The sequence below is a fragment of the Aulonocara stuartgranti genome, assembly GCF_965226115.1.
Source record: "Aulonocara stuartgranti genome assembly, chromosome: 4".
NCBI classification, from domain to species: domain Eukaryota; kingdom Metazoa; phylum Chordata; class Actinopteri; order Cichliformes; family Cichlidae; genus Aulonocara; species Aulonocara stuartgranti.
Genome location: NC_138942.1, coordinates 27,001,869 through 27,028,586, shown reverse-complemented (window position 1 = coordinate 27,028,586; position 26,718 = coordinate 27,001,869). Strand labels below are relative to the sequence as shown.

Sequence of the window (26,718 nt, the reverse complement as noted above, 5' to 3'; positions counted from 1 at the left end):
AGTTGCTCTCTATAGTCTTAGCTTAAAACAAAAAATTGTATGTACAACAAACTTGACCTGAAATGCATCCACTGACATGTTCTCACCTGGTCAAACTTCTTCTGTTTCTTCTCCAGGTTGGAGACGATCTGTCTCTGGTGGTCCAAGTCCACAGTTAGATCATCTAGCTCCTGCTGCAGACGAGTCTTGGTCTTCTCCATTTTTTCAAAAGCGATCGTCTTCTCCTCCAGACGCTGGTTGGCCAGTTCCAGGTCCTTCTGCAGCTTCTTCTTCATCTCCTCCAGACCTTCAATTGTTCCAACATCGTCTTCAAGCTTCTTCTTGCTCTCTGACAGCTGCACCACAGAAAAGAAACTTTAAAGGACAGTCACATTACTTAAACTTTGTTTCCTACAGCAGAAATCATGTCCTACCTGAGCCTGTAAGGTAAACATCTGTTTCTCCAGATTCTTGCGTGCCTCCTCATCCTCCTCCTGCTGCTCCTGCAGAGTGTTTTTCTCCTCTTCCAGCTGGCGAATTCGACTGCTGAGGTTTAGTTTCTGGCGGGTCTCCTCCTGGAGTAGCTCCTAATAACAATGAATATGGATACAGTTATTTTAAAAGAACAGTTTCACTTAAATGATTTTGAGGCTAAAAGAGGACCCGTTACAGCGTGTATATGGTGTGGGACGGAGAGATTTCGCAGGTCTTTCCTCCCCACTGCTGTCAGACTCCATAATAAAGACTTTAACTGATCAAGCACACACATCCATACATATGCAATAATACTAAGTGCAATAATCCTTTCTGTCATCGTTGTATTTTTACTCAGTTGTATATAGTATTTGTATTTGTATTCTATTTTTATCTTATTGTATATTTATTTTATTCTACTGTATATAGTATTTTATTCTATTCTGTACAGTTGTGTACTGTATTTATTCTTATTGTATTCTAATTTTTGCCTCATAACTTTTGCACTGTCCACTTCCTGCTGTGACAAAACAAATTTCCCACGTGTGGGACTAATAAAGGTTATCTTATCTTATCTTATCTTATATACACTCTCCAGTAATAGAGACTGGAAATGGGCACTGGAAAAGTTATAAGGGTGTGCACCAAGGCCCAGTATAAGACAAAGAAACATTTTGTACTTGAATAAGAATAGAAATAGAATAAGAATAGAAATACTGAGCTGGAAATGAGCATAGGAGGTTCCCTTTAATATCACAGTTAACTTTACGCTACCTGTGTGTCTTGCAGTTGACTCTCTAGCCCAGCGACATCTTTGGCCAACTTGATCCCCTTCCTCTCTGCATCTTCCAGCATGGTAGACACATTGTCCAGCTCAGTCTGTGTGAAGATTTTAAACCAGATTATCTGCTTTGGTCCAACAGATTTGAATACAAAAATGACAAGTGGCGAAACAAAATCTCTGCGAGCTTATATTTACAGTTTTTCAAGAATCTGTCCTTTAGCAGTCAGTATGTACTATAAACTCATTAAATGAAGCAGCTGTTGTCCAAAGTAAAGACTAAACAGCTACAAAAGAATTCTTACAACGTCGACTTATCGTCAAGAGAAAAGATAAAGAGTCACACAAAGAAATACAACTGAACAGTGAAAAAAATGAAGTTACACTACAATGAAAAAGGTTAAAAAAGGTTGGTGGTTCGATCCCTGGCTACTCGAGTCTATATGCCAAAGTATCCTTCGGAGTGTGAATGATAGATAGAAAGCACTAAAGAAGAACCAGTTCATTTACTTTAAGCTTATGTACACGAACAAGAGGATTTTACTTCTAGAAGAATCCAGATATTTTTGATAAGCTAGCACATTTAATAAAAATGTGTTTTTCCTCTGCTCTGGTACCTTAAACCAGTTTCACCACCACCCAACACCACCTCACCTGCAGTTTGTGTGAGCGCTCAGCCAGTTCTCCCTTAGCCCTCTCTCCTTCAGTGACCCTGGCCATGAATTCTTGCAGCTGAGCCTCCAGCTTCTTCCTCTTGTGTTCGGACTCTTGCTTTGCCTGCTGCAGGCTCTTGACCTCGCTGGCCAACTCCTTGTTGGCAGTCTCTTGGCTCTGTTTGGTCTTTTCCAGGTTAGCCTTGAACTACGTATAATCCATAATAAACATTAGTAGTATAAATGACAGAGTAGCACCTATAGTAACTTGTGAATCTGCTGATTGGAAAAAGGTCAGTTACCCTCTTTGCCTGTTCGAGCTGTTCGGACAGCTCTTCTAGGGCTGTGGCATGCCTCTGTCGCATCTCCTGGATCTGAGCCTCGTGGTTTTTAGTCTCCTCCTCAATGGCTTTCTTCAGCTCTGCAACCTCCTGTTCACGCTTGGTCCTACAGAGAACATAACAAGCTCTCCTAAATGCACCACTCTTTAAAATATGGATGAGAAATGTAGCATACAGTACCTAAGCTCCTGCTGGGCTGCAGTTGTGTCGAGGGTGTCCTCCAGTTCAGTCTTCAAGGCCTCAAGCTCTTCACTCAAGTCCCTCTTGAGTTTCTCAGCCTTGTTCCTGGCCTGTTTTTCGGACTCGAGGTCCTCCTGCAGCTCAGACAGCTGCGCCTGCAGCTCCCGAATCTGCTTCAGAGCATTGTTCTTATGGCTGACTTCTTCCTCGCTCCTGAAATCAACGTATAAAAGTGGCTATAATAAAAAAAACAATGCCTCTGGAGATATAGGACAACCTCAATGTTCCACTAAAAATAAGCACTAGAAACTTTTTCAGTCATTTCCTCTCTTCTTCCTTCAGCCCGTCTAATTATAAAACAGAAAAACCATTGGTTGAATGTAAGACGGTTTAGACTTGAATAAAAGTAAATGGTAAATGGCCTGTATTTGTATAGTGCTTTACTAGTCCCTAAGGACCCCAAAGCACTTTACACATCCAGTCATCCACCCATTCACACACACATTCACACACAGGTGATGGCAAGCTACATTGTAGCCACAGCCACCCTGGGGCGCACTGACAGAGGCGAGGCTGCCGGACACTGGCGCCACCGGGCCCTCTGACCACCACAAGTAGGCAACGGGTGAAGTGTCTTGCCCAAGGACACAACGACAGAGACTGTCCAAGCCGGGGCTCGAACCGGCAACCTTACGATTACAAGGCGAACTCCCAACTCTTGAGCCACGAACTCAATAAGTGCCAGTGCTTGTTCAGATTTGCTTCTCCAAAAATGCCGTGCATGTAATGAAACCACTGGTCCAGTGGGTGGCAGCAGAGGCAGGATCACTGTTGTACAACCGGCCTGCAAGTCTAATAAAACGCTCCATATAAAATGGCTAGTGTGAATGTTTCCAGTGCGCTGACTGCTTCGTAATGCTATGCAACACTTATCTCACTCCTGCTCTAATCACTTTAGAATTTCTATGACTCTGAAGCCCATATTTAGCTCAGTCTGTTGAACTGATCAGGACTCATTCTCCTCCGTAGTCGGGCTACCATCTCCTACCTCGCCTGCATCATCTGCTGCTCGTCGTCTTTCTTGCTCAGCTGCATTTTAAGTTCTTCTATCTGGGACTGAAGCTCTGATATCTGGTCCTGAAAGTCGGACGTCTCCCCATCCAGCTTCCTCTTAGCCTTCTCTAGCTCCTGTCGGGTCTTCTCCTCTTTTTTCAGCCTCTCTGATTATAAAACACAATAAAACATCAGTTTAATATAAGACAGTTCTTTTAACAACTGTGCTGTAGAAGCGATAGTTTACTATTCTCCGTATGCTATTTTATACTTGTTTACCCTCCAGGTCGACCATCATCATTTCCTGCTTGTTTTTGACCTTGCCCAGGTTCTTGGCCTTCTCTTCCTCTTCAGCTAGCATCGAGGTCACCTCATTGATTCTGTCCTCAAGCAGCTTCTTTTCCTAAACATGAAAAGAGACAGACCCCTTAATGCACAGCTAACTTCCCAACTCAAACATGAATGCGTCCACCCTTTTAGAGGCATCTTCCTCTCACCTTGAGGAACTTGGAGTTCTGGTCCTCCAGCAGCAAAATGTCCTCTTCGTATTTCTTCATTTTAGCTTCAGTCGTCACTTTCTCCAGCTGCAGCTTCTGCCTGGCAGCCTCCTCCTCATCCAACTGTTCTTCCAGGTCCTACGCACAGCAACAAACATAATGAGCAAACATATTTTGCACTGAGTAAGTCAGTTATATTTTAAAATATACTTGTTTTTTTAACATTCCCAGCTGTTACATAAGTAATTGAGAGACAAAGAATCTATTTCTCCCAGCATTAATGCCCTGATACCTGGATATGGGACTGCATCTTTTTCTTCTCGTTCTGCAGCTCTTGGCTCCGCTCTTCTTCTTCCTCCAGCCTGGACTCCAGGTCGTGGAGGATCTCCTCCAGCTCTTGTTTTTTGGAAGCAAGACGAGCTCTCATCTCCTCGGCCTCTGCGAACAGCTCTGTCTCCGCTTGCAGCTGCTCGGCTAAGATGTTCTTCTCTTCCATTAGCTACACATCGATAATGTTACTGTGTCGATTGTGCACCTCAGAGAGTTCAACATTAAAGCGAACATTTGATGTTATTGCTGTAGTTGTAACCAACCTGCTGATGTTTTCTCTCCATCTCCACCAGTTCTCCCTCCACCTTCATCTGCTTCTCCTTCACTTTGACCAGCTCTTCATCCTTAGCCTGCAACTCTTCTTCCTGCCTGGTCACCTGCAGCAGGGGCTTCACCTGTGGGTACAAATGAACAGTAGCAGCAAAACCAGAGGGACTCTGCTTTTGCACAACACTGACTACTACAAACTCTTAATAATTATCAGCACCGAGAAATGAGAGTTACACACCTTAGTGAAGAGTCTCCACCACTGCCAGTGACGCAGCTTTAAGTAAGCGGCACAGTTTCTCTGGAGAACCTTTAGCGCACTGAGCTGCTGTTGTTTCTTAGCGAAGGCCCTGAAGCAAACAGAGAAGAAAAGAGAGACAACAGTGAGATTTTTGTGATCAAATATATAGAAACAACTCTGTTTATACTTACTTGCGTGCCAGATATCCTCGACAAACAGCCTGGAAGTAAATGATGATGTCCGTGATTTTCAGGTCCCTCTCTTCCTCTAAGTGGGCGAGGACTCCGGCCCTGAAGAAGATCTTACTCTGGCCAATTCGGAAAAGGTTGCCATCCAGCTCTAGGGCTTGAATCTATCATTTAGAGGGAGATGAGGTGAAGATGTGGTTGAAACGGAAATAATACTGTTGTCTATTCATAATTTATTTATAATCATTTTAATAACAAGGTGACCTTTACTTCTTAGACTCCTCCATGTAAAGATAAATCACCGGAGTTTGGACGGGTCCTTACCATTCTCTCACAGGCCTGCTTGCCATCCATGAAGCCCTTGGGAATGGCGTTAGGAGTGAGGATCTCATACCTTGTTAAAAAGCAGAAAGAAACAAGCACCATCACTGAGTGACAAAATGTCCTTGCTAATATTATATAAAACAGAATGAAAGACAGGACCGAGTCCTTTGTTTCCCGTCAGGTAGAAGCTGCACACATGAATCCCTTTTTTTAGTTACATCTGTTCAACTTCTCGTTAATACAAATATTTAATCAGCCCAAGAATAACGTGACTTATTTGAGCAGAGGCCTCCACAGTCACCAGATCTCAGTCCAGTAGAGCATCTTTTGGATGTGGTGGAACTGAAGATGCATGTCATGGATGTGCAGCCGACAAATCTGCAGCTGTGCGATACTATCACGTCAATACAGATGTTTCCAGCACCTTGATGAAGAATTAAGGCTGTTCTGAAGACAAAAGGTGCTCCCGCTCATTACTAACAAGCTGTACCTAATAAAATGTCCAGTGAGTGTGTATTTTAACATGTAAATCACACTTTTTATAGCTGTCTGTCTCTCTGTATTAACCCTGTGACAGAATGGCAACCAGTTCAGCGTGTACCCCACCTCTGACCCAGTGACAGCTGGGATAGACTCCAGCACCCCCAAAACCTTGAACTGGATTAGCGTTTAAGAAAATGCACAGATGGATGGATTCATATATGACAAGTTTAATTCCGAAAAGAGCCTTACACGTTTTTTCCCCAAAGTAATAAATACATTTAGCTTATTCCAAACCTTAGTAGGAAAACATTAAGGTGACAAACTGAGACATAGATTAAAAATGACCTTTGTCTAAACTCCTGGAAGACGATGCGGTTGGGGAAGCCCTGTCTGCAGATACGGATCCCCTCAAGCACACCATTACACCTCAGCTGGTCCAGAACCAGGTGGGGGTCCAGTTTACCAGCCTGGCAAAGCAGGAAGAGGAAAAATAATGAGATCAACAAAAAAACATGAGACCATGAAAAACATTATGTAAAGCTTCTGTATAAATAGCCCTTTAAAAAAAAAAAAAAAAAAAGGGTTTAATGAGATCTGTTTCCATGACACTGCACGTGTCATCCTCTCAGCCAAAGACATCAGTGCTTCTTGCCTGTACTCACGACGATCAGTGCAAATGTTTCCCATCTCAGTGCAAGCATAAATAAGTGAAGGCATTTAAAATTCCCACAGAATTTGCACATTTGTTTGTAGTGACGAACTCAGAATCTACACTGAAGCAGGACATTTTGCTGATGGTTAGATTTTAAGACTCACCCTTTTTTCATGGTTGGGGATGATGCAGCGGACAAAGTTGGGGTTGGTGTTCCTCAGTGTGGCCATGAGCTTAGACAGTTGCTCCTTGTACAGCTGCCCCACGGTGCGAAACATGCCCTTCTTGGTCTTGTAGGCAGCACCAAACGCTGTCTCATTCATGCCCGCAACCTGGTCCAGTCCCACTATCCGGTCAACTGGTAAAGAAAAATTAGTTAAAGAGGATTACAGATAACTAGATTAAAGGAGGAAACCACAGATGCAGATATGATTGATATGATCTGCTATTTACATGAAAAGAAAAGAGAAAAGCCGGCAATTTTTCTTTGATGTGTATTTTAAATCTAATGTGAATGTTTATCATGAGACGCTGCCAATAATGGCTGACGTGTTAAACTCAGCTGGGTTTGCTCTTTTCTATTTTTATAGTACAGCATGAAGACAGACAACACTGTTACCAGACCAGCTGTGAGCGATGACCATCTCAGTTAGCACACTACTTAATTGTCTTTTACTCTTAAATGCTTTTAAAGCTTTTAATCTAATGGATTTGAGTCCACAAAGCAGGAGTAATGTTTTTCAGATGATCTTCTAAACGCCGTACACACATGAAAATATAGCTAAAAAATGGGGGTGTGGTAGAGAATAAGAAAAACTAGGATCGCTATTCCTTTTTTTCTGTCGGGTAAGATCTGGATATGAATGTCTTTTATAATTTTCTGCAAATTTTTTCTGTAAATTTGGCCAAAATAAATCAATATGCAATCACATTTCTTGCTCTGGGTGTAGCTCGGTGGTTTAGTAAACCAAAATTTTAATATGTGGTGGCACGCTGATGTCATCTAAGAAAGGGAAATTCCATATAATAAACAAAAAGATCAAGGTGCTCATAAATGCTACACAATATTTCTGCTGGATGAATCCCACACACACTTCCTTCTGCATAAGACATTTGCAAAGCAGATTTTTAAGAAACATTTTCTTACATCTGTAGTTACTTACTAGCAGTTTCTGTTCTTCACTCCGCTTTTAGATTAGGCACTATGTGCACATGATCACCAAAGGTTGCATAAAACTTCAGAAACAGACCCCATTTAAACATCTTTATTCACATGTTTACAAACTGTGGTATAAACATCACCAGAGGAATTATCAGTGCTAGAAATCATATTCAAAATGTAAACAAACAAAATGAAACAAAAAAAGATTTCGCCACAAATTCATGAATTTTTATAAAACATCACTTTGTTCTCAGGATGCTGGCTTACTTGTGGCTGTTTCTTTTTTACCTCTCTCTGCATTTAATCATTAGTTATTATTAATCCTTTTCTCACTTTCTTCGTCACCCCCAAGTGGTCACAGCAAATCGCTGCCCCTCCCTGAGCCTGGTTCTGCTGGAAGTTTCTTCCTGTTAAAAGTTAGTTTACCCCTCCCACTGTCGCCGAGCGCTTACTCAAAGGGGGTCGTTGGGTTTGGCGTTTTCTCTTTCTGTGCTATTTCAAAAAAATAATAATAACACCCTCATGTTGAAGAGCTATTTCTTGTTAGTTTTCATCATATTTGCTTAATGTCTAAGTAAACTAAACACTTTTTGTTAAACAGTAGATTGTTAATCACAGCCTCCTATGAGTAATAAGGATTGACAGGATGTAGTTGTTTTTCCTTTTGAATTGTTGACCCTGATTCTGAATATGCAGCCCATTAATTCAGTGAGCTTTTTTTTTTTTTTTTAAAATCCTTCATTTGTACACTAGAGCCTGAATCAACTTTAAAATGCATCCCCCTGATCAGGCACACTCCGATTTAGTGTTTAAGATTTTCACAATTTGTAAAAGAAGACTTCACAAACAATAGATGTATTAAGAGTGGCAGTAAACCACCAGCACCAATAGAAATACGTATGAGAGGTTTTAAAGCCATGCAAAGCTGGAGGAGAACTTTTTGGACAGATGCACGGTGCAGTCATGACAGGACAGGAAACCAATGAGACCGCCAGTGCAGAGCAGGAGAAGCAGCCAGTGGTTTACAAAGGTTAAGTGTTACTATCATTCACCTGGAGCTTCATGGAGCCCAGACACATTGTCATAGAAAGAGGCTCTCTGAAACGTCTGAATGTCTACAGCAACAGAGACACAGACAGAAGACAGGACAGTAAGAGAGAAAAAGAAAGACAGCAAGGATGCAACACACACACACACACACACACACACACACACACACACACACACACACACACACACACACACACACACACACACACTTTCACAACACTGATTAGCTGTTATTAAAGAAGACAGAAGAGTAAATATCAGTGTTATTACCATGTTATTAAGCTTCTCATTAATCAGATTGTTAATTCCACAAAATCAGAACAACAATGTTAAGGGCCACAGTTAGCACCTGAAAAACTAATAAGGTGTTTACTGGTATAATTGGCAGTTTTAGCACCAAATGTCATTCAGCTCATTCGACTGAACGGAGTGGGCTGTGGTTTAACTCACTTACCCTTAATGTTTCTGCTGGCAAAGCCTTTCCCCTCATTAGTAAAACCATAAAACACACCTCTAGCTCTGAGAGAAAGTGTGAGAGGAGAGGAAGTATACTTCCCTCCATGAAATATGACATTCACTCAGTTATAGCATGTCACATTGGAACTTGTGGTGTGTAATGTCAGTCTGAAATGGTGCAGAGAGCAGGAAAATACATATAAATACACACAGGTGAAGACTCAGTGGGCTTTTTCAGGCCACTACAAACTTCTAAATGACTTACCATCTTTCCAGAGCTCGGCCACAAACTTGTCAGTTGATTGGTGCAACAGCGTGGCTACATTGTCATTCAGAGGATCCATGTTCTTCATAAGCCATTCATCAGCTTTATAGTCCACCTAAGCAAAAACAGTGATCGCCATTGTTTAAGCACAAAAAATGCTTTCATGTGTTTTTATATGTGCAAAAAACAAAAATCAAAGATGAGAACACCATGAGGGCTGTGACCTCCACCTAAAACCCACACAGGAAAAACAGCATCAAATCAGGCTTTATTTATGCAAATTTGGCTCTAGGCCATTCATTCTCTTTCCTGTCTTTTATCTTATACCCCAGTGTAACTGTATAAATAATAAAAAGAACATGTGTGAAAAATCCACTCTCAGAGGAATGGTTTTCAGGCTCTGATTAACTGCCTCTGCTCTGTTGCTTCACCTGTCTTAAGTGACAGCTAGGTCTGGCGCTGTTTCCAGATACCACGCAGCAGTTGTTTTAACTTACAGGCAGCACCAGATGTGCTGTGTGAGTCTATTTCAAACCACAAACTGATATAATACTGTATATGATGAGATTCACAGTTGGATATTATATTTGACTGGCAGCACAGTGAAGAATCGCGGCGGCACAGTTGGGTTGGATTAAGTGTCTGAAACAGGATAATGACCTGTATGTGTTTTTCAGAAATGTGACATACTACGAACAGTGCTGGACGAGAGTGGAACATAACAAGCAAATTACACGCCCGGCAACCTAACATGAAGAATGTAAGAGCCGCATATGGGTTTAATCAAAGTCCAGGAAAAGCAAACTTGCTATGTTTGTACTTATTTTCCTCTTCGGTATCACTCTGTCACAGAGGATTTGTTTGCCCAAGTTCAGATTTAGTGTTGGATCCAGTTTTGTGAGCTGGATGTGAAATATTTATCTGAATCACCCGTTTCTCATACGGACTAATGTTAAACTGACTGGTGGTCTTCAATGAGCTTGTAAAAATATGTGCAATTCAGAAAAAGAAGCAGGTAAATAGTATTCAACACATCAGGGTAGCTGTGATATCAGATGTCAAGCGCCCCCTTTGGAATGCCGCGGAGGATCATTTTTTCCGTACAGATGGCAGAATACCACACAAAGGTGAAAGTTCACATCTCAGTTATGCAACCGCAAGGCATCAGGCACTCAATCTCACACCAATGTGAACCAGATGTGGGGTTCCAACAGCAGCGGCAGCAGCACAACAACAGCGCTATTGTTTTAATGCAATGACCTGGTTAAACTACGCAACCACAAGTCTGTGCCACAGAGAAAAGCAGCAAAGTCGTTGGACAAGGAATGCACAGAGCTCCCAGAAAGATTTAAAGCTATAAAGGAAACAAAGATAATTGCTTTCGTTTTGATTTTTGTCTTCCAAGCCTGATATACGTACCCTTCCTGCATAGTGGATGATGCAGAAGTCAGCTTTGTCTTTGAGTTGACGTGGCTTCTGAAACTTGCTATGTGTGCCCAGCTCCTGCAGCACTTTGTCTACAAACGTCTTGTCAGTGGCCTTGGGAAACCAGCACTCCTCATCCAGCAGGGCAAGAATGCCAGGGGGGTTATTCTGAGGAGATATATTTAGCGAATAACCGTGTATTTAAAAGCAGACACGTATACACACTGTCATACATGCACACAAGCACACTGACCGGTCTCTCGATGAGGTCGATGCAGGGCTGCAGGTCAAGGCCGAAGTCGATGAAGCTCCACTCGATGCCCTCCCTCTGGTACTCCTCTTGCTCCAGGATGAACATGGTGTGGTTGAAGAGCTGCTGCAGCTTCTCGTTGGTGTAGTTGATGCACAGCTGCTCAAATGAGTTCAGCTGGTAGGAAAGTGAATAGCAGAAGGAAATCTTTGGCATATTTTTTTTACATGTGATTTATCCTTTCGCTGGATCATCTGTCCTGTCTGTTTTTATACTCTTACAAGGGAACAAAACTACATCTGCCAGACGTCACTTTGTATGTTGTAGAAAAGCATCTGTCACTATTAAAAGCACCACGAGCACCTCAAAGATCTCAAAGCCAGCAATGTCCAGGATGCCAATGAAGGACGCCCCCTGCCGTTTGGTCCTATCCAGCGCCTTGTTGATGCGATGGACCAGCCAGCGGAACAGCCGCTCATACGTCGCCTTAGCCAAGGCTTCAACAGCAAAGTCAGCCTGAGGTAAAACAAAGAGAGCAGAAAAGTGCGGAGAGCAACATGAATTATACATGAGACACACACAGACTCGTGTTGTTGTTTTAGTTTGGAGTGTTGGGGCATGACGTCAAACAGTGGGCCACAATTAGGACAATCCATTAGCCAGCTGGTGGACCAGTTCAAACATATGGTTTGAGTTCGCAAAAACGAAGTGTACCCTTAAGCACTCTGGAAATTAACCTTTTCAGCTGCAAACAAAAAGACAAAAACGGAATACAAACATAGCTATTATAAAACATTTAGTTTATTAAGTTCTTATAAAAACAATTTAAAATTCAACTAAACTGATTACTGATTTGGATTTTTTGTAATCGGGAATCTAAAACGTTTCCAGACTTTGGTTTCCAGCTCTGAGGATTTTAACAATGCTGCTCGTGCAATAAAAACTACTTGAAAAGTTTGAGATTTAAAACATTTTTAAGAAAATCTGTCATGATTTCCTGACATTCAATTAAATAATGAGAAGATTTGCTTAATTATTCTCACAGTTTTACACTAATCTTCTGGGAAGATGCAACGGTCCGCTTGGGACAAAGTGACAAAAATGTCATCAGAGGTTAAACGTGAAGCTCTGTGTGGATGTCTGCATCTTCTCCATTTTGCTTTGGTCTGGTGATCTAGCCCAGCGGTCCCCAACCTTTTTTGCGCCACGGACCGGTTTGTGCCCGATAATATTTTCACGGACCGGCCTTTAAGGTGTCGCGGATAAATACAACAAAATAAAACTAGTACTAATACTGAAAAAAAGAAGATTTATTCATAACACACGTGAAAAGACCCAGGAAAACAGAGTTAACGATAAAGACGATAACAAAATAACGCTGAAAACCGATAAAAACCCTGAAAACCATACATTTCACACCTGAGCCTCAACTCTTGCGGCCCGGTACCAAACAACTCACGGACCGGTACCGGTCGGAGACCCGGGGGTTGGGGACCGCTGATCTAGTCCATACACTACAAGGCTAGAACTACAAATATATCCTCCAGGTGGACTTCCTGGTAGGCTAGTAAGACCTAAGATAGATGGCACCTTACCTGTTCTTTGGTCTGTGCCTTCTGCACATAGTCTCGCCCCACTTTGATCCTCGGGGTGAGGATAGCTCTGGTAAACTCCATAACATTCATTCCAAGCAGGTGGCAGAGCTTCTGTGCCGCTGGGAGAAGTAGGGAAAACAAACCATGCCACTAATTTATATACAACAGAAATCAAATCATAAAGAATACAGTGAAAGTTTTATTTTTACATAAACCTGCTGTATTTAAAAGCTTTTTAAAATCAGAAACTGTGAGAAGAGTTATGTTTGTTTATTTCGACTGGATGTCGTTTACCTGTATTCTCAGGCATTGAAGCTTGATCGGTGTTTCTCTCCTTTTTAAAAACAATGTTTCCAAACTGCAGCACTGCAGAGACCACCTTCAACATGCCTGACAAAAACAGGAGATAAAAACCTTACTGAGTGCCAGACAATGCCTGAGGAAAAGCAGTGTCTGAGGAACCTGGATTTCCAAAGGAATGGAGCACAGATGGAACTATAACTCACAGACAATCTCGTCATGGGAGAAGCTCATGATGTGCATGGCCTCCATCGTCTCCTGGAAATTCTCCTTGTCCTGCTGGCCCGGAATGGGAATGTTACCATTTGACAGGAAACGGTAGTTGTTAAAGCCTTCGAGGAGCAGATCCGCTAAAGAAGGAAAGGAAAAAAGAGTTGTTCTTTATACCGTAGAACATATTTTCCTTATACGCCACTGTTCTATCAAAATTTTAAACGAATATCCTCATACGTGGCTCTCTTTTTTCTTAAAAACAAAAATAAGGTAAAAACAAAATCTGGTAATTCTTTGTTTTTACATTAATTGGGCCCCAATATGCCCAAATATCAAAGAGAAATCAAAAATGCATGCTCTGGAAGAGTTCAGGTCTTAGGAGGTTAAATTAAGGATGATGGTAAAAGCAACTTTAATTGTTTTTTCTGGAGTTTGGAGGGCTCTGGAGCAGTGAGCGTGTTGGGGCTGGACTTAAGGTGATTAAAAACATCTAAGTGCTCCTTTCTGAATATTAATGATCAGTGGGTATCTGCTTAATTTTGCACAATAGGCATTTGTTGGTGTTTTACTGTGTACATCTAAAATGCATCTGCAGAACTCTGCATGGAAATTCTATTGGATGGTGATCCAGGGCAGGATGATACTATCAAACATTTCATCTCTTTTCCCCATAAACACATGTGATGACCTCCACTCTACATTTAATGGCAAGTTTTGAAGCTTTGGTATTAGAATAGTTTCCGTGTTTTTCCAAGAGTAGCTGCGTGGGCATCTTCGTTAACTTCTGATACCCAGTCATTCTGTTATATAAGCAGGCGTAAAATATGACAGAAGCTCTCAGTTCAGAAAAGAGCTTCAAGGGTTACTCATAGTTGGCTTTCAAGCGGAAAAGAGTTAAAGAAGATTTTACTTGGAATTTGAAAGTTCTAACATTTGTCTCAGATGTTTTATTTTTATGACATTCACTAATATCTTGCGCTTCCTAATGCTCTTATTGCAGTATCAAGGCAGGTACAGCTTATCCTGTGTTAAGTGATTTGATTATTTATGGTGAATCTGTTTATATTAGTTTTTTAAATATTTACTGCGAGGTCTCTTGTGTTCTGGGGGCCTCTGGATGTCTGGAGTTTTGATCTCCTCCATACCCGCTTCACACCCTGGAGGACGGGGCTGTGGCCCCCCCACACTCCCTAGCAGATCATTACATGGAGAAACCTTTGGAATGCAAGCATGCTGATCCACACAGGTATGCACACATGGGTATTCACAGACGCGGACTAAAGCTTTCTTGGCTGCTGCCTCAAAGCACACTGTGCGCTGTCTATCTTGCGTGCTGCACAATATCGTTTATTATTTAGTAAATATTGATATCTATGACTAGCTAGTTTATTGTGATGGTGCTTTGTTTTCTCTATTATTATGTTGCTCTTTGTTGTTTGCTGTCTCCTCTGTTTGTTTTTTTTTGTTTGTTTTTTTTTTTTTTCTCTCCATACAGGTGACCCAGGAGTTCTTTTTTTTTTTCTCTCTCTTCCCCCCTTCTCACCGTCTCTTCTCCCCTTTGGTTTTCTTTCTTTCTCTCCCCCTCTTTCTCTCATTCATTCCCCCTGTCCTATTTATTTATTAAAAAAAAAAAAAAAAAAAAAAAAAAAGACAAAGGATGAACTGAAGCTCTGCCATCACGTAATGTCGCATACTGCTGTTTCTGATGTCATTTAAAAAAAAAAAAAAAAAATATTTACTGCGAGGTCCCAGTTCTGACACAATTTATGTGTCAGACTGTGGCTGTAATCTTTGTTCAGTAGGAGACAGAAGAACAAGGCGATCAGAATAAAACAAAGATTTCATCTCTTAATCTAAGGGGGAAAAGCCAGGAACAGCACAATGATCCAGCTGAATAGCAAGTTCATTTGTATACATATAAATATATATTAAATGAAGTCAGACTTAGAATGAAACTCTGACAAACTCCTTGTTTGTCTACAATTTTAACAGCTTGCCAATTAAATCAGTTCACTCTCACTGCCCGTGCTTTGAAAGCAGTGCACAGACACTCACTTCGAAGATGCTCTCCAGCCCCTGCCAGCAGCCGATAGAAAATGTGAAAGGTCCTCTCATCTTTGGCCTGTCTAATCGCTCTTGACTTCTCCAGAAGATCTGAGAACAAAAGTTAAGTCCTGACAAGGAAATCACAAAACTAAAATATGACTCTGTGGTCCCACTAATGAGGAAGCTCCTGTTTTGCCACATGCAGTTTGACTGGAAAGGTTTACCTCTTGCAATTTTTGGTAATCCTTTGTTTCCAGTGGAGGCCTATGAATAAGTTGGGAAACTATCTTTAACTTTTTTTTGTGTTAGAACACACAAATTTCACCTAAAAAATTTGACTTGTGTATTTGATTTCTCACCGTGAATAACAACACATAAAAATGAGGAGTAACAATAACAGTGTTGCTTCTCTATAGCTCAGTGTCCTCGTGTTTATTCTGGGAAATTACATTCTTGTGGCTAAGCCCAAGCTCTGGTGATACATACAACCTTCACTGCTCTCTTATCCCAGTGAGCATCCTCTCCTTTAGCCCTGCTCTGTGTCGTTTTATTTTTAAACATTGATTTATGCCTTTGCTTCTTTAGTCCTTGCAAATAATAAGGATACAGGTTTCAATATTGGCCCCAACAATGTAGCCTGTGACGTCAAAGTTGATTCTGATGAACTTTCCCTGCAAGAAACAAAACACTGTTAAGAGAAATTAAGACATTTGTTGAACTCCGCAGATAATCACGAAGCCTGTGATGCATGAGTGTTTATACGTTATTATGTATATGTGTATTTGCAGCTGTCCTCTCTTTATTTTTTCTCCCTCTGGGCACAGCTGCGTTTTAAGTACCACCTTGTAGGTCCTTGCAGACTACAGAAATGTGGTGAAGAACAAAATGTCTATATTAGGAAATACTAGGTTGACAGGTCAGAAAGAATCTCAGGCATGTGTGCGGTTTCCTGACAGTGATTGTGAGCAAGCGTGCATGAATATTTGTGCCCATCTGTCTTCTGGTATTCACTGCTCTGCATCCCAGACAGAGGGTGATTCACGAGGACCCAGGCTCCATAGTGGTTAATCTTGACCACATGGTTTACTTAGTCACAAAAAAATGTCAAATGTTTAGAGTGAAAATTGTTGCGATTACTGTAACTCATCTCAACATGATCTGAAATAAGCGAATATTAGAAGCATGACATCAGTCCACTTACGAAACAACCTTTTTATTTTTATAAAATCTTCCAAAGTTGCATTAGTCAAACCAAAAAGCCCCAAAAATGTATTAAACAGTTTTGTGCGTTGGATTAGAAGACCGGGACTGCTCTCATCTAGATGGGGGAATATGAAGAAAACTTTGCAGTACTCTGCAAAGGTAAGAATATTCCACCCACCATGCCCGTCAAAATCTCACAAAAACCTCATTCAGAAATGCACCCCTCCCATTTAACCTGACAGAGCCTGAACATGTGTGAATGTGCTCTTTGGTAAATTTTCTGAACAATCTGGATCTAGTAATGTTTACATATTGCTTTCAACACAGTACAAGTCTGTAAAGTCACTGGACCTTTATATACTGTCAAATTGAGAAGCAGTACAGTATTGTGCAAAAGTCTTAAGCCAGAATGTGTAAAATTCTAGCAATATGCAGAGTCAGTTTTGGCATGACTACATTTATTCTTCAACACAACCTCAACTCTCTTAGGCAGCTTCTTTGTAATTTCTATTGCCGTAATTTACTCCTGAAGTTTCAGGAACAGTTCTGCAGGCTTCTTGACTGACATTTAAAGCTCTTGTTGACTAATACAGTTACATTTTGTCTTTTTCTATCCAAGTATGCTTTTACTGCATTGGCACTGTGTTTGGGATTATTGTCATGCTGAAAAATAAAGCCAGTGCCACTTTCCAGACGGTACTGGATGGTGAAACCACAACAGAGCCTCCACTGTGCTTTACAGATGGCTACACACACTCACTGATGTACTTCTCCCTTCACCTCCTCTGTACATGCTGATGGCATTTTTAACCAAAAGCTGCTATTAATATCAAAGTGCCTAAAGATATAATTTGAAATTGTGCAGACTCAACATTGGCTCATCCCACGTGGAGTTAGGTGACTCTTTTATGCTTGAATGATTTACAGGTGAGCGTTAAGTAGCTCAGCAAACAAAAACATTCCTCCTAAATGATCAGGTACAAGGACTGGACTGAAGTCAATGTCAAAAGAAAAACTTTGAAAGACCGTTAGAAAGCCCAGAGAACTATTGCTTGAGACCACTTAGTTGAAGCAAAATAAAAATAAATGACTCAAAATGTTTGCAAAGTGCTGTAACTGATTGAATGAGTACTGTGGCTTGTTCTGACAATCCTGCAGAAATGTTTAAATGACGTCTTGAGGAACACTCATGTCCGAGAGTATGTCGGAAAGACCAGAAATGGTTAGTTTTACCTCCAAATAAGAGCAATTTATCTCAGGGGGGGAAAAAAGGAAGATTCAAATGTTTGATGTTTTTGCATGAAACATTTTGAATAGATTCTGTAACTAAATATATGTCAAACCTAGAGTGGGATCAAACATTGCATGCTAAAGCTGTTTAACATGAAGACACAATGTTTTTATAACCTCATAACAGACTCAATGTTTTTCCCTTCTGGATATCTGTTCTTGCTCATGTGTTTAAATCTGGAAAATGATCATTTAAACAAGAAATGTGAACTCACAAAGCGAGATGAGTTGTCATTTTTCACTGTCTTGGCATTGCCAAAAGATTCAAGGATGGGGTTGGCTTGCAGGAGCTGGCGTTCCAACTCACCCTGTGGAGAAAGAAAGGGAGGTAAGCCAACTAGCTGTCAAACGTGTGCATTATGCAACTGAATATTTTCTTGTTATCGCTATTTTTTGTGTCTTCCAAAATATCCACAAATTGGCAAGGCAAAATCAAATCTTCTCGAAAAGCAGAGAGAGAAAATGTAGCAAAGTCAATATGCTAAACCAGTCTTTAGACAACCAAGTCCACTCACAAGCTCTTTACCATGACTCTGCTGGCTTTACTTTAGTCAATTGCAGTACAATGTGAATTTTCTCTGGGGAACTCGAAAGGATTTTAGGGGGCCAAAACAACCAAACGGTTTTAGAGAACTTGTGAAACCACAAAGGCACTACAGAGACGGTGTTTCGTCACATATCCCAAAGTGAGTGATTATCTTGGGTTGATGAATGAGATGCTTCCTCCGGCCTTCGCATTCCTCTCGTTGTTATAATATACCCTGTAACGTATGTCTGAAAAGTCTGCCAACACTGTGATAATGATGGCTTCCTCTCAGTTTTGGAAAAAGACATTCCTATGAAACCTTTTACTCCCGGAGAAATGAGATAACCTCCTATATCCAGGGCATGACAGTCCAAAAATAGCCTCTACTGCAAATCAGAGAGTTGTTAAAATCTACTGAGGATATTCCTCTGGACTTTGATAACTCATGGGGAACAGATTAAGTTATGCCTTAACTCTAATTTGCTGCCAAGCTGGCTCTTGTTGTAAGCTGGTCAGTAATGGCCTATAATGGCATATAAAGAAAATATGGGTCCACCTGTAGCCATCTTTAAACTGAAGTTATTATGCTTATTTCAAGAGCCATAATTTCATTCTTGGACTCTAGTAGAGTAGCTTTTCTATTTTACTTTGTCTACCAAACATGATTTCTAGCAAACCACATTCACTAAATTCAGCAGACATCCAACCTGGCCTCTCTCCCCTTTCCATGAGGTCTTGGAATGACATGGATTTTTGCCAGCCAATCAGCAATCAGGCTATGTTACAGATCGTGACTTTAAGGCATCTAAGAGCCCAGCCTAAACCATAACCTCATAGTAAGTGCACTGAAGTTGATTTTTGACATAAAAATGAAAAGTTTTGAAAAAGAAAATCACAAAAAAGAAGGAAAAAAGAACCTCAAACTCATATCTTACAATTAATTAATAAAATTTAGAATTTTCAACTAATTGAATTTATAATTAAATTAATTTTTGACCAATTATTTCAAATAATTTAATTGAATTTTTAATGAAGTCAACTGGGTGGGGCTTCTGCGCTCACAGCTAGAGCCGTGTGCCTGAGATGACCAAATTCAGGACATCCCAGCTCCGTGACATCATACAGAGCCCGGTGTTTGAAAAAAGTGAATAAAACCAAGAGCAGTCAGACGCCTGAGCCTTTGGCTCAAAGCCATTACTTATGAAATTGCTGACCTCATTAGAAACTATGACCATTCACCACTCGAGCAATCTACTGAAAACAAGGACAAGCACAGTAGGTCTACTTTAAATAGAAAAATGAAACCGACGCAAAGAGAGACAACAGGGAGCCAGCAGCTTACTGTTTAAAGGCGGATACCACATAACTTTAACAGGCACGGCTTGACTCATGACCCATGTTCACTTGCCGCATGTCTCTCCTCATTTCCTGTCTGCATCTTAGCGACATTACCTAATTTAAACAAAATGCCCCACAAAGATATTTCAAAGACAAAGAGGTAATAGTACTTTATCTTATAGCACGGATGGAGGAAGCAAAGAGTAAAACAGAACAAATAAGGTAAATCAAAAAAGATCTGAGCTGGGTGACTGAACAAGAGCAACCTGATCCTCTATCCTATATTCCACAAAAAGCAGTCTCAGTGTTGCAAAAATTATGAGCAGAATGAGACAAATAAGTCAAAATGTGGAAAAAAAAGCATTTCTAGCGGACCATCTTTTAAGCTTGTCGCTCCATATGATACCAAAAAGGAGAAAAAAGGTTTATGAACAAAAATACTGAGCTCGAGTAGAGTTAATACTAAAGTTTAAACCCTCTGAGCAGACATATGGGCGACACATGGAAATATAATATGTGCAAAAACATACAAATATCATGAACTGCTTGAATCTTCATATGCCGCTTCAGTATGCGTGTGCAGTCTGCTACATATGTCTGCCTAATGAGCTGTCTGGAACTGTTCTCCATTCAAGTATCCTGACAGGCATGAGGTTCACTGAGAAAAGCTGGGAGTAACCGATTCCAACCAGTACATACATTCGTCTACAAATGGCATTTCCATTCATATTTCTTACAGAGAGAATTCATATAGTCTCCTCCCTTCAGGTCTGCTTTACCTCTTCACCACCTCCATCTTCACTCCTCTTACAGTCTCCTGTCCTGCTTCATATTTTTGCTCCCCCTCAATCCCTGGCTCTACATTCCTGCGCTCAGAGGTCACTCTAATGCAACGCAGCGGTAAAGCGGCATTAAGGAGGTAAGCGTGGATGGTGTACACTGGCAAGGGAGCACTGAGGCACTTAGTTACAGCTACTCACTCTCTGCGACTGAAAGTATATTAAACAGGCATTTACTCAGATTGCCTTTGCACAAGCGGGTTATTGGACTTCTACGAGGGCCTCTTTTTCTACAGTTATTAGATTTTCTGAAGACAAAGAAACATCAGATATTGGTTTAGGGGGAAAGATAAATAGCTACCAAATAAATCAACCAGAGACAAGGAGAGCCAGAAAATAGTTTTGGAGAAACCACAACAAACAGAAGATGGAATTTGGGAGTTTTCTGTACTTTTCAAACTTATCTGTGACTTAATATTTGAAAATCCATGTGAGGCTGTAACATTCAATCACAACAGTGATCATGCTATTTAAACTACAAACATGCATCACGAAAGGAAAACATGCAGAAATATATATATGCAACATTTACACATTGATATTTGAAATAAAAACATTTGCTCTGACAAAATATGAAAGACGAAGTTTGAGGAGAGATGTTTAGTGTGGCCGTCATCTGATTTTCACACCGCTCTTTGTGAATAAGAACACAAAACTGTGCCAGAAAGGGTTCATTTAAGCTCCCGTAGCACTCAATGAACAGCTTTAACAACAGGTATTTGACTGACAGATGTTTCTAATAAGACCTCTCAGTTTTCCTCAGTTCTAATAAACCCAAACCAACTGATAAAACAAAGTGTTTAATATCGTGAGCCTGCACGCCGGCGGACAGATTCACTTGGTTTCAAATAATCATGTGAAAACACCGAGCCAGCACAAACAAATACCTCATAAAGAAAGAAGCTTAGATTAGTCCGTCATCATCATTACAGAAGTAGCAGAGATTTAGAGAGAAGGGCATGCAAATATACACAAACATAGACAAAACGGACGGCACACTGATTTTGGAAAAAGCTGGAGATACACTTGCCTGTAGTTTGAATGCTTTGGGAGAATCGGGCTGTTTGTTATGGATAAACAAATACAAGTGTTAAAACCTGAAGCTCTTATGTCAGACAAAAGCCATGAGAAAGAGAACACCAGTGCAAACTTAGCCCAACGCTCGAGCAAGAGCTAACATTTTAGGTTAACTTTTACTGAGGTAGGCACTTTAGGATTAGGTAGAACACAACAGCATTAAAAAAGTTTACTTTACAGCTGAGCGCTAAGCTAGTTTCATGTCTCCTGAAGCTAGCTTAGCTTCTTGAACAAGAAAACAGTTAGCTTAGCATTGGCTAAAGCTAAAACAAATGGCTAGTCACACTAGAGTAAAAACAGGATAGCAATCTGTGTTGACAACTGCATTACATTTTTCACATTCGACAACTAAATGCAAGAAGATATGGCAACCAAAGTTGACTGCTAGGTGACTGCATTTGTCGTCTGGTGGGAGGCAACATGTCTCCAACACATTACAATCAATCTGAGTCAGTAGTTGCAGAAACTGCAACTTGCTTCTTTGCTTTAGAGGACTAGACTCAGCTGGTTGCAAACTGGTTGTACTCCAACAGAAAAGAAAGGTTGTTGAGTGTTTGTGTCATTTTGCAATTAAAGCACCATCCTGCAGCAACTATGTCACTATTTGTGGAGGAATTTCTGAGATTCACATCTATGATGTTGTGCCCAGATTCTGAATGCAAATAGCGTGAATTTCTGTCTATGTACACTACCACTTAATTTTTTGCCAATTTACCACTGACTGTTAATTACTGTGTATTATCACAAACAGATTTCCTGTAATTGCTAAATACACCCAGTTAACATAAACTGACGGCAGGGTGCTTTATTGCCATCTTATTGCTGCTTTATTGCTGTCTTGATCCACCAAAGTAACTTTTTATACAGCAGCTGACTGTACATGTTCACCCCCCAGTGCCCTACATTGAAGCAACCATTTCAAAGGCAGTGAGATCACAAATTTCATTGCACCCAGACACAATTACTTTGGTGCCGCGGTCTCCACTGTTGTCTCTAGTGTGACTGTACCTCACAAATGAACTACTCAGGTGTGTTAATCCACGCAGAAACCACAATATAATGACTTTTCACCTTTTTATGGAGCATTACATGCTAGACTATCATTTGCCTCTGAGTAGAAACCAGCAGAGGTTCATGCAGGTTGGTGGTAACAGCCAAGAAAAGTGTTACACATAAATAACTCAATTACACTTTAGTTTTTGCATGGATTAAATAAATGAGAGTCAGGCTGTTGCCGTTTCCTGATTTGTGCCAAGCTAAACTAATGGGTTGTAAGATAAAATCACTGTATGACAGAAATCAACCTTCTCAAGCTTTCTGACATTTTTTAAAACACAGCAATAATACTTAGAAATAATTCACACAGTGATAAAGCCAGCCAGTTTTTCAATGAAATATGAATTTTAGAGGAGATGGGGCCATGTTTAGTGTAGGAGACACGTAGGCAGTACGGCTCTCACAGGAATGTTGTGATCTTTGCGTCCTTTGTGTGAGGAGGCAACGTGGGCCAGGTACTGGATGACCTTCTTCGTGTTCTCTGTCTTGCCAGCGCCTGATTCACCTCTGAAAAGAAAGAGTAAAGACAAATACACATGAATAGAGTGAGAAAATGTGAGCCCATACATGACAAGGGAGAAACAAACAGGTTTTGTTTCTGACCTGAATTACAAGGTTTCCCTTGCGAAGCACAGCCACATAACAGGAAATATTATCTATGAGTTGTTCACAGTTTACCAAGGTACAGAAAAAACAACCCTAAAACCTTAACCAAGATAACTTTCACTCATCGTTATTGTGGTTAAGAGTGATTGGATGAACTCCAAGGACACAATTAATAGAAACAAAAAAGAAAACAGAGAGAGTGACTAAACATCAGGCTATCTTGTTGTTTTTGTAAAAATCAATCCATTTGTTTGTCAGTCTGTTTTGCTAGAGAACCCTGTGGTTTGGAGAGCCAGGCTCCAAAGTTTCCAGACCCCACTTTTGGGCTGTCCTTAATGATAGCTGTGTTCAGGCACGGCCATCCGCAACTCCCACAGTCGGGTCCTGGAGCTCAGAAAACCAGGGCCAGCAGTGAAAAGAAGCCAGTGACACTACATCCATCTACATACCAGTGGCTTTAGTCTAACTCACTATTAGCTGTGCACTGCAGTTTTAGCTGCAACACTAGAACTGCACGGGCGAGTCCTCGAGTGCAGTGTACGAACATAGGAATATAGGTCAAACAGGTACTCATCCAAGTGTGGTTTGATGTCTTCATTGTTTTACTATGAAGACATGAATCCTCTTTGAATAAGTCTCCCAGAAATCATTCATTGGTTTTCTCGTATATTCTCTCTTTCGCCAAGCATGTGGTTTAAAAGACCTTTGACTTTGGGAACTATTTTTATGTCTAGCCTCTCCTTTTCTCACAGATCTCAGTGCTAGAGAGTCGAACTAGATTCTGAAAACTTAAATGAGAGATTCTTCAAGGTCTCAGTCTTCCTGGATATTCCCTCTCCTGTCCTATGATATGTACCATATGGACATTTTGTAACACAGCGGCTTTTGAATTGGCGCTACCTAAAGATGAATCCAATTAAAAGAACATTTCTGTGGCTTGTTTTCATGCAGTTAGACCCTACTTTTACAGTCAACTCCAATGACTGGAAAACATCATACATAGTTAATGCATGGTTTCTTGCCACATTTGACCATTTATACAACACTATGCATCATTACATACCAGACGCTGACTGCTCACACAAGGCCTGGATCTCTAAATGTTATTCTAAACTATGCACTATATAATTCTGTGCTATGCACTGTTATGCTTAATGGCATGGTGGCCTTTCAACTGAATCAAAGTGATCTATATTACAACAGAGCTGCATAAATGTAGGTCATAAGCAACCTTTTTCATCTGTTTCTTCAGGAGTAATTTTCCTTAGAGCAGGATGAGGAGGAGACATTTCTCTAAACTGGTTGACCATCTAAACCGCAGGTGTCGAACTCCAGGCCTTGAGGGCCGGTGTCCTGCAGGTTTTCGATGTGTCCTTGATCCAACACAGCTGATTTAAATGGCTAAAATACCTCCTCAACATGTCCTGAAGTTCTCCAGAAGCCTGGTAATGAAGTAATCATTTGATTCAGGTGTGTTGATCGAGGGGGAGATCTAAAACCTGCAGGACACCGGCCCTCGAGGCCTGGAATTCGACACCTGATCTAAACTGTGGGGCTAAACTCTTAAAAGGGCGCCTTTTCCCCAACAGGGGGTGCAGTTTTCTGAATTTAGGGCATATTATTGCAACTGCTTCTCATCTGTTCATTGGCAGCATCAAACCCCAAGAAAGACAGTGGCACTTAATTACCCTCTGCCAAAGAAGATGAAGGCCGGCCACCAAACCACACTCATAACTCCCTCGGTATTGGGTAGAGCCGCTGTAAAAGCCCAGCATCCGCAAAAAGCTATTTGAAACCAACTTTTAAATAGAACATGGCAGGATAAAGGGAGCTGGCCAAATGAAGATAAAAAGACACGGGAAAAAAATACTATAAATAATCCTTGTAAAGTACTCATAACTATAAAAGATACTTATATTTAAAGGCATTTCAAGGACAAGCGGTCTTTATATAATGTAACTCTATTAAGGTGAAGCGATATAATCCTTGTCTTGAGACAGTTTCATTTTCCAGTCCATCAAGCTGGTTGATCTCTAGAACCACCTTAAAGACCAGTTCAACCATCTGCCCTAAGAAAGAAATTAAGACAAAAGTAGAAAAGAGAAGTTAAGAGTTGCAGTACTCACGTGCAAAGAATTGATTGGTCCTCACGGTCTGTTCAGAGAAAACAGAAAAAGAAAGAAAGCATCTCTTGTTTAGTCATTCATTTTGACGTACAGAGATAGCATTCAATGGCTAAGCTGTCACATACAATGGAACATAACAGTTTAATAGTTTTCACCAGGCTAATACTGGAGCTGTGAGTACATACACGTACATAAACACAGCTTGCATTTTCCTGAGAATTTCCTGAGAATAACAGGAGAAACATACTGCTCCGTGAACACTGAAGTTTATAAAGGAGGTGTGTTAGGAATGCATTTTTCACCACAGCCAGCAGGGAACTGACATGCTTATCATCAAACAGAAACTCTGGGCTAATTTAGAGACTTAAAAATGTGTTTGAAAACACGACATGTTTGGTAATATGGCAGGTTTAATCTTCCAGATGACCAGGCAGCAAATCCAGACTGTTTTAATATGATCTTGTGAAGAGATTTAAAATTTTTAAGAGATGTTAACTAACACTAACAATTAACCCTACAATACCCTTTGTATCATATTTGATACATGAGTTTTTGAGACCTCTATCTCATCAACATGATCAATATTTGCCATGATTTCAAAATGTTATGGACAAAACGCTGCCTAAAATTAACATTGTTGTTAAAAAAGAAGTTACCAAAAATGCCCAATGTATCAAATGTGATAGAAAAACATATAATAAATATATAATTAAAATATATCATACACAACATGATACAGCAAAAAAAGCAGATTTTGTTATAAGGGTTAATAAAAATCTCATTTGATAGGTTGGGTCTTACAGGGTTACTCATGTTTTTTCAGATATTTTTTTCAATTTTCTGACATTTAAGTCATAACCTAACCCTAAACCTAAGCAATGAGTATATGTTATCTTTATATACATTAACTTGTTCTCCCAAGTCTTGACAAATTCAGAAGTTTTTGCCTTTCTCCAAAATACAATTTTTAAAACAACTGAATTTATTGTGAACCTTTCATAGTGTCAAAAACTAAAATGGTTTAGTGAACTACAGAAGCTGAATCTATTTAAACTCAAAACTGATGTACGTTGTATTATTTTTAGCCATTTCACCTAGTTTAAATAATTACTTTAGGTATCTAATAGGGATGGGTATCATTTAGGTTTTATCCGATACCGGTGCCAAATCGGTACTTTTGAAATGGTGCCGGTGCTCAAACGGTGCTCAAACCGGTGCTTAAAGAATGGAGAACACAAACTTTGTCCAAAAACCTCTCATGTTCAGCTGTTTTTTTTGTAAAAAGATAACAATGTTAGCCTTTTCTGCAGCTATGGGTCATATATGGTATCACTCTTGGCTGGAAGCAGTGCTTAAACAATGGAAAAAACACAAACTTTGTCCAAAAACCTCTCATGTTTAACTGTTTTCCACTTCTTCTTTGGTCATTTTAGCCTTTTTGGCCAGGGTGAA

At 40.4% G+C, this 26,718-nt stretch overlaps 1 protein-coding gene across 4 annotated transcripts in view; it reads right to left on the bottom strand.

Annotated features, from left to right (window-relative positions):
• LOC309704156 (myosin-10) overlaps positions 1–26,718 on the bottom strand; it is a 68,164-nt gene that overhangs the window by 5,838 nt on the left and 35,608 nt on the right. For 3 of the 4 annotated variants that reach the window (XM_082529159.1, XM_082529160.1, XM_082529162.1), the window contains 29 exons: positions 25,267–25,294; positions 22,939–23,041; positions 21,432–21,461; positions 17,914–18,006; positions 15,813–15,876; positions 15,215–15,313; positions 13,153–13,296; positions 12,941–13,036; positions 12,647–12,765; positions 11,415–11,567; positions 11,055–11,228; positions 10,796–10,969; positions 9,377–9,491; positions 6,608–6,801; positions 6,137–6,258; positions 5,309–5,378; positions 4,988–5,148; positions 4,797–4,905; positions 4,552–4,683; positions 4,251–4,457; positions 3,959–4,096; positions 3,741–3,864; positions 3,457–3,628; positions 2,409–2,621; positions 2,190–2,334; positions 1,889–2,095; positions 1,228–1,332; positions 414–566; positions 87–335 (listed from right to left, as the gene is read on the bottom strand). In XM_082529159.1, coding sequence (XP_082385285.1) covers positions 87–335; positions 414–566; positions 1,228–1,332; positions 1,889–2,095; positions 2,190–2,334; positions 2,409–2,621; positions 3,457–3,628; positions 3,741–3,864; positions 3,959–4,096; positions 4,251–4,457; positions 4,552–4,683; positions 4,797–4,905; positions 4,988–5,148; positions 5,309–5,378; positions 6,137–6,258; positions 6,608–6,801; positions 9,377–9,491; positions 10,796–10,969; positions 11,055–11,228; positions 11,415–11,567; positions 12,647–12,765; positions 12,941–13,036; positions 13,153–13,296; positions 15,215–15,313; positions 15,813–15,876; positions 17,914–18,006; positions 21,432–21,461; positions 22,939–23,041; positions 25,267–25,294 — 3,893 coding nt within the window. The remainder of the gene's footprint in view (positions 1–86; positions 336–413; positions 567–1,227; positions 1,333–1,888; positions 2,096–2,189; positions 2,335–2,408; positions 2,622–3,456; positions 3,629–3,740; positions 3,865–3,958; positions 4,097–4,250; positions 4,458–4,551; positions 4,684–4,796; positions 4,906–4,987; positions 5,149–5,308; positions 5,379–6,136; positions 6,259–6,607; positions 6,802–9,376; positions 9,492–10,795; positions 10,970–11,054; positions 11,229–11,414; positions 11,568–12,646; positions 12,766–12,940; positions 13,037–13,152; positions 13,297–15,214; positions 15,314–15,812; positions 15,877–17,913; positions 18,007–21,431; positions 21,462–22,938; positions 23,042–25,266; positions 25,295–26,718) is intronic. The other variant, XM_082529161.1, reaches the window with a different exon arrangement.